At 47.6% G+C, this 7,493-nt stretch overlaps 1 protein-coding gene across 1 annotated transcript in view; it reads right to left on the bottom strand.

Annotated features, from left to right (window-relative positions):
- Window positions 1-6,988, bottom strand: part of plekha6 (pleckstrin homology domain containing, family A member 6) — a gene marked incomplete at its 5' end in the record, with an annotated part of 56,104 nt that extends 49,116 nt beyond the window's left edge. The window contains 6 exons of the mRNA XM_079509745.1: window positions 344-565; window positions 1,820-2,108; window positions 4,743-4,976; window positions 5,477-5,926; window positions 6,489-6,670; window positions 6,977-6,988. Coding sequence (XP_079365871.1) covers window positions 344-565; window positions 1,820-2,108; window positions 4,743-4,976; window positions 5,477-5,926; window positions 6,489-6,670; window positions 6,977-6,988 — 1,389 coding nt within the window. The remainder of the gene's footprint in view (window positions 1-343; window positions 566-1,819; window positions 2,109-4,742; window positions 4,977-5,476; window positions 5,927-6,488; window positions 6,671-6,976) is intronic.
- Window positions 6,989-7,493: the final 505 nt, after the last annotated feature.

Below are 7,493 nucleotides of genomic sequence, written 5' to 3'. Positions count from 1 at the left end.
AGAGGAGGGAGGGAACGGACGGAAGGAAGGAACGATTGGAAGGATAGAAGGAAGGAAGGAAGGAATGAAAGGGAGGGAGGGAGGGAGGAGGTTATGAGTGAAAGAGGGTGAATATGTTTACAGTTGTTATGTGCATATAAAAGACATACCGTTTATCCCAGACAACGTTAATGAAATTATGTTGTGCAGCCGATACCGACTGATGAGCATGCATTCAGTATAGTCAGTCACCACACAGAAACATAGAGCACACAGCCCGTTATGCGCACACACACACACACACACACACACACACACACACACGCACGCGCGCACGCACACGCACACCCGTCCTCTCCCTCACCTTGGGCGAGCTAATAGACCTCCTCATCCCGTAGATGGAAGGGTCGGCGTAGATCACGTCCTCTCTCAGCCTCCCCGGGAGGCGGTCGAAGCGCGTGGAGGGCGAGCGGGCCGGCGAGACGAAGCTGTGCGGCCCCGGCGAGTAGGGACCCCCCGACGACGAGGAGGGGGACCGCGGCACGGACCTGGAGCGAGGCTGGATGGACAGGCGCCTCATGGACGCCTGCATGGGCCCATGGAATAAAGCCACATGACATCTCATGACTAAAGGTTTCATGGTCATGTTTAGGTATTCAACTCACTTCAAGTGAAAGGCTCGCTCAGCTCAAGTTGACAGTCTGTGAGGGTCCAGGCGTATGCTGGGTGCCGATTCAGGGAATACGTATAGGCTATATAGAAAGAGAATAACATCTGCACTCTCAGTAATAGTAGGAGTCCTAGCCTCGCCAGCTGTTTCAAATGTTGTCCAGCAGGGGGAGTGGTTTCACCGGGCTAGCAGACTGCAGCTGCTGCTGCAGATCCTACCCTTATTAAACAAGACTCTATTACTGAGAGTGCGGATTTTATTCTCTTTCTAAATGTTTAGGTATAATCCTATGTTGCTGCTGTTCTACTGTACATAGAGCCAGCCAGTTTGAGGCTTTAACTGCTTTAACTTAGCTTTTCTGACATTTCTGACACCATTCTGTGTTTATGGAGGATGCTTTTCAATTGCTAGTTTGACCACTTCAAATACCCTTTATTTAGACCTGGTGTAACCTATATGTTGTTTTACCTTTCATGGTGTAACCTATATGTTGTTTTACCTTTCATGGTGTAACCTATATGTTGTTTTACCTTTCATGACCTGGTGTAACCTATATGATGTTTTACCTTTCATGCCGGATGTGCCCTCTGTGTCTCATATAGTACATAGGCCTACTTTTCCTTTTTTTCTTTTTTATATATGGCTCTGTTGAGGAACCTGACATTCAAATTCATGAGCAGGCTGGATCGCTCACTGAATGGACTCATTGGACAGATGACAGACCCAGGCCGTAGTTCTGTAAGGTACACTTCTACCATCAGAGGACACTGGCATGAGTGCCTCACCTAGAGTAGTAACCTGTAGGGCTGGGTAAATGTACTGTATTTTTATTTATTTTTATTCTCATATATGTGATGTACTGTCTTACCTTGTGGGCCACGAGCCTGTAATAAAGTTTTTATATATATATATATATATATATATAAAAATGTGAAGGTTTTCAAAAAACCTTAGGTTACGTTTTAGAAGGCGTTTTTAGAATCGGCCTCAGGTCTAAATAGGTTTAAACAACTAATGACAGAAAATAGCCGATCCACAAGCTCACACCGCGACGCAGCGCAACGCGTCGTGAGCTTGTGGATCGGCTATTTTCGGTGCGCAACATGCTTGACTGATATCAGTCATGGCAACTGAAGAGATCTTAAAAATCCATGCCTGGGCCATGTCCACGCCTCCGGGGCTGCCGTAGTACTGCTGCTGCTGCTGGTGGGGGGGCCCCCAGGGGTCCCTGGGCATCGGGGGCCCGTAGTGCGGCGTGGGCGGGCCGTCCCTCAGCGAGCGCCGCCGGTCGTAGCCTCCTCCTCCTCCTCCCCCCACGGCCGACACGGAGCAGATGCTGTCGGGGCGGACGCCCGGCGGGTACAGCGGGTACTCGTCCACGTACTGCGGCCCGCCCGGGTGGTACGCGCCGTAGAAGTCCGCCGAGACGCCGCGGTTGACGGTGTAGTAGCGGGACGGGCTGGAAGGGACACGGGAGGAGAGAACACAAGGAACGTGTTGGTCAAGTTGTTGTCTTCAACCAGTGCATATTGCATGAGTGGTTTTCAACCAGTGGTTCCCGGGGACCACCTGTGGTCCTTGAGGGGGTTCCAGGTGTCCATATCTTTAACCCATTTAGGCCTGACGTCGAAATATATTTTTTTAAAGTATTCTGAAAGAATATATTCAAAGATTTGTGCCGCATTTTCACGATTTTTCAAAAATAGCAGACCTACAAGCTCGTAGCGCACCACTCGGTGGCGCGCTATGAGCTTGTAGATCTGCTATTTTTCAATAGCTAAAGTATAACATAATGCTTAGTTAGTCCCGTACTTTAGAGCGTAAAATGAAACCTTGGTTTAATTTGACGCTCTCAAGATTAAAATTATTGTCAAACATCTGCATTACTTAATTTACAAGATGTCTACACAATAGAGAATGTAAAATAATTGTTATTTTTGATCAGCATTGTTGTCTCTCCTAGTGGTACCACATCAATACAGCATGGAATTGTGAGCATTAACAAAATATTATTTCGTTTGGGTCTGAGAGGCTAAATCACAGGTGGTTTATGGAAAATGCAGAATAAACTAGAAAAAGTGCCCTTCTGGGCACAGGTCTCCACCAGGAGGATAGGAGTGTGTGTGTGATGTTTGGCAAAATGTTTAGGAGCAATATAAGTGTGTGTGTGTGTGTGTGTGTGTGTGTGTGTGTGTGTGTGTGTGTGTGTGTGTGTGTGTGTGTGTGTGTGTGTGTGTGTGTGTGTGTGTGTGTGTGTGTGTGTGAGAGACGCGGCTTGGCCTGTTGTAGCGCCACCATGAGGCTGATTTGAAAACTGTGGCATTTCTTCCAAAGCCTAGTGGGAATATGCATGCACAGTTTCACCACAATCGCTGCGTTGAGTAGTTGTGGCGATTTGTACAAAACAGGTACAAAGCGGGCTACTCCTGAAAAGTTTAGAATTTTATTGTAGCCAATGAGGGTGGATTATGAGAAATCAAACAAACCCGTCTTGATCACATGACTATGGAGAGCATGTGTACCGATTTGCGTGAAATTTGGATAAAATCTGAAGGAGTAATATTAGAAAATGTGTTTTACATATGTCGGCCTCCTGGTGGCGCTATAAAGAGCAGATGTGAAAAATACCAGGCAAAGGTTTTTCCTTGGCCTCTAGGGAGTTGGCATACAAAGTTATCCACAGATCCGTGCAGTTCGAGGTAAAAACAGTTTTCGGCCAGTTATAGCGCCACCATGAGGCTGAGTTGAAAATGTTCATGTGGCATTTCTTCCTCGGCCTAGTGGGAATGTGCGTGCACAATTTCACGGAAATCACACAATGTGTTCATGATTTGCAGGATTTTGTTTGAAACTGAGCACTCCTGCGAACTTTGGAAGCCAATCTTAGCCAATCAGGATGGAGTCTGAGAAATCTGAAAAACCCGTTTCGTTGAATGGCTCTAGAGAGACTGTGTACCAATTTGCGTGATGTTTGGACAAAATAGGTAGGTGTACTGTCCAAAAACCTGTTTTGCACAAAGCGGCCTCCTGGTGGCGCTATAACAGGCCATTCTGGAAATTTTGGGGCAGAGGTTCATCATTGGCATCCAGGGAGTGTGTGTGCAAAATTTGGCATCGACCGGGTCAACGGTGCCGGAGATTAGCTGTTCACAGACGGAAGGACGGACACACACACACACACACACACGGACGGACGGACGGACGGACGGACGGACGGAGTGCAAAACATACTCTCTCCCCATGCCTTCGGTGGTGGAGACAATAATGGACCTTGATATGAAAAAGGTTCGACAACCACTGGCATAAGGTACTAGACAACAGTGATTCTCAAAGTTTTTAATTTCAAGGACATGCAGTTTGATATGCATTAGCCCTCAGACCCCCCTCTGATACGATCGTTATCGCTGGAAGATCAATTGTTTGGACAAGGTACAGTATACACAAGTAAATACTCATTCAAAAGTATTTAAAAGTACAAATTACAGTACAAGTATATTTTCTTTTAACATCAATACATTGCCGTATTGAAATTTAGAAAATTTTGTCATTTTCCAAAGAAATGTTTCAATTATAGTGAAACGAGTTCCTTCCTGGAAATGAAGTGGAGTCATTCTAAAAAGTTGCAGAAAGTTAAAGTCATCAGCTTAAAAAAATAAAAATAAATCACACCCGTGTGAACTGAGCGGTGCGGCTGCTCAACAACAACAACACCGCTGGCTGGCTGCAGTGTGAAGGGCCCCTTTAGGCTGCTCAACAGTGTCACCCAGCGGTATTGCAGCTGTTCGACAGTTCAACCGACCGACCGACAGACAGACAGACAGACAGACAGACAGACAGACAGACAGACAGACAGACAGACAGACAGACAGACAGACAGCTCGCAATGCATTTCCAATGGGAGTCACGTGTTTTGATGACACAACCTTGTTGAATGGGGGCCATGCAACAAGGGTGTGTCATCAAACCACGTGACTCCCATTGGAACACAGACACACCGAGGAGACAGCTGTGTCTCAGGTGTGAACCTGAGGCACCGCTCCAAAAGGAACATACCAGAGTGCATGGTGATTTCACTTCAAAAGAATCCATCTACCTGTTCATGTCCTCTTGAGTGGGGATGACCCTGCGCTGGTTCACCCACTGCTGCAGCTGTGTCATGGAGCTCTTCCTCTGCACCATCCTCTCCGTGACCGTCCGGGGCACGAAGCCCCTCATCAGCACCACGTTCTCTGGCGGCTGGTCCCTGGCCGGCTCCCGCGGCGGCGGCCCGCCACCGCCCCCGCCGTCAGGGTGTACGCCCGGAGGCGGGCGGCCGTTACTGTGGCCCCTGGGCGCAGGAGGAGGGTTGACACAATGATTACATAGTTGTTACTGTGGCCCCTGGGCGCAGGAGGAGGGTTGACACAATGATTACATAACCGTTGAGATCATCGCAATCCATGTTGAAAAATAGCTGATCTAAAGCTTACAACACGTAGATCAACTATATCCGCTATTATTAAAAGTATAACATTTATAAAAACTCTATTACGAAGCCGAAGAGGCAATTATGGGCACTAGATTTGCCCGTAAACCTCACGTTTAGCAGGCATACAGTAATATACCGTAATATACAGCTGTGATGGTACAATTCGGGAGTTTACCGGAGTTTGTTGGAAAGTTTAACGGGAGTTTCCTGTAATATCCACATCCGTATTCCATGCTTTTTGCGCAGTGAATGTAATTTCAATTCATATTAAATGTTCCAATTTCCAATGCCAAAAACACAATAATTCACGTGGCAATTAACGGTCAACATTAAACGTGTAAATGGTGAAGCAGCCCCACCTGGGCGGGGGATGATTGGCGGCATGGTGCGGCGGGGGGCCGTAGGGGCCCCAGCCGTTGGGCTGCTGGTTGGGCTGCTGAGGGGCGTGGTGGCCGCCGTGGGAAGCAGGGCTCGGACCGACCCGGTCTCTCTCTCCGCCTCCTCTCTCCCCTCCTCCTCCTCCGCCTCTCCTCTCCTCGCTCATCCTCCTGGCTTCCTGGTTGTTGGCGTTAATGTTGGCGAGCTCGTCGTCGACGGGCGTGGAGGGAGAGGGCGTCTCGGCGCTGTCCACGCCGTTGACTTCGGGCTGAGGCCGCTGGTCGCCGCCCTCAGGGGCGTCGTTGTCGTGGCTGCGCGTCGTCTGCGTGGGCGGCTGCTGCTGTGATGTGTGTGTGTTGTCGGGTGCTTTGGTTACCATGGTATGGTTGGCTTCCACGGGTGCAGGGGAGGCGTTCTCACGGTTTATCCTGCTGGAAGAGGGAGGGGGGGGAATAAATGGGACATGAATGACAAGAAAGGAAAACGTCCAAGACAAAAATGATTACTGTCGCCCAAGACGCTGTTTCTCAACGTATGGCCTGGGGCCCGCCAGGAGTCCACATGAATGTTTCAGTATTTGTTCAACTAATGTCTCTATTGATAATCATTCTTTAAGTTCTTTACTGAGACAAATACAAAAAACACCATTGGGGAGGACTCTTTTAGACCATGAAGGGTTAACCCAGAACCTTCTGGAACCTGTGAAGTTGTGTTTTTTAATGTTGTTTTTTGAGTGGTGCAAACCACTCCAACAACTGGCTTTGTACCCGTGTACCCGTGTTTGTTCGTACCAAAACAACGAGCATGGTTGCTATGGTTAGTGACATTACGTCAGACCACAGCTGATCAGGCTATATAAGACCTTGCACCACTCAGTTCACACAGGTGTGATTTTTTAAGTCATGGTTTGCTTAGTTCTCGTATAGTCAAAAAGAGCTAAAAGTATTCAATTTCTAGGGAAGGAAAGCGGTAGCTCTTCATCTCCAGTAGTACCTCTGCGCATAGAACTGTGTGGCTCCACTCATCATATGGATCCACTCCTCCTGCTCCTGGTGGCTCTCTGCTCCAAAGTAGTAGGTCCTGGTCCCCGCGTGCTCCGCCTGCATACACAACACAATGGCTCCTTTAGAGTCCCCTTCCTCCTCCTCCACCTCCTCCTCCTCCCCAGACCACACCTACACACACACACACACACACACACACACACACACACACACACACACACACACACACACACACACACACACACACACAGGGGGAGAGAAAGAAAGGGGGGTATGGGGGCAAGAGACAGAGAGACATTGTTAGATAGTAGACGTTAGACAGTGTCATTGTCATCATCATCATCATCATCATGTAGGGCTGTCACGATTACACATTTAACAAGTTGACTGCCACCTGGTGGACGCAAGAGCCAACGCTAGACCGCCGACCCGGATGTACTTAGTTTTAGTGTGTTGCACGCTGGATACACGTCCGACTTGGGCGGCCATCTTAGATGCTAAATAATTAGCGCCAATGCTAGCGAGCTAAAATTAAGTTATCCTTGCTCTAGAAAGCGCCAATGTTCCAATCGGGATCACCGGATAATCAGCGAAGACCTCCGAACATCACGTGTTTTATAAAACCCACGGAGAGCTCTGCAGATTTAGAGTTATTCAGCTTTTTAGTCCAGCTGTATACAAGAAGTGAACGGCACTGAGGAACGCTCCGTCAAGAGAAGTTAATTTGTTAAGTTGACAATTCATTGTCACATTAATAATTGTGATTGACGATTTCATTGTGTTTTTGGCACTGAATTGAAGAAAAAAATCTGTTTGCCTGGTAATCAAAAAAATGCACTGGGCAGATATGACAAATAACTGAAAAATACATTACATATTCATTAATATTATACTATAAAAATAGCGGGAAAATAGCTGCTATTTCAGCGGAAACGATTATGACTATTATGACGAAATAATTGCGATTATCTCAAATAATTGATAATTGCGATTA

The sequence above is a fragment of the Electrona antarctica genome (assembly GCF_951216825.1).
Source record: "Electrona antarctica genome assembly, chromosome: 9".
NCBI lineage: Eukaryota > Metazoa > Chordata > Actinopteri > Myctophiformes > Myctophidae > Electrona > Electrona antarctica.
The sequence above is the reverse complement of the archived record's forward strand: the minus strand, read 5'-3'. Positions and strand labels throughout refer to the sequence as shown.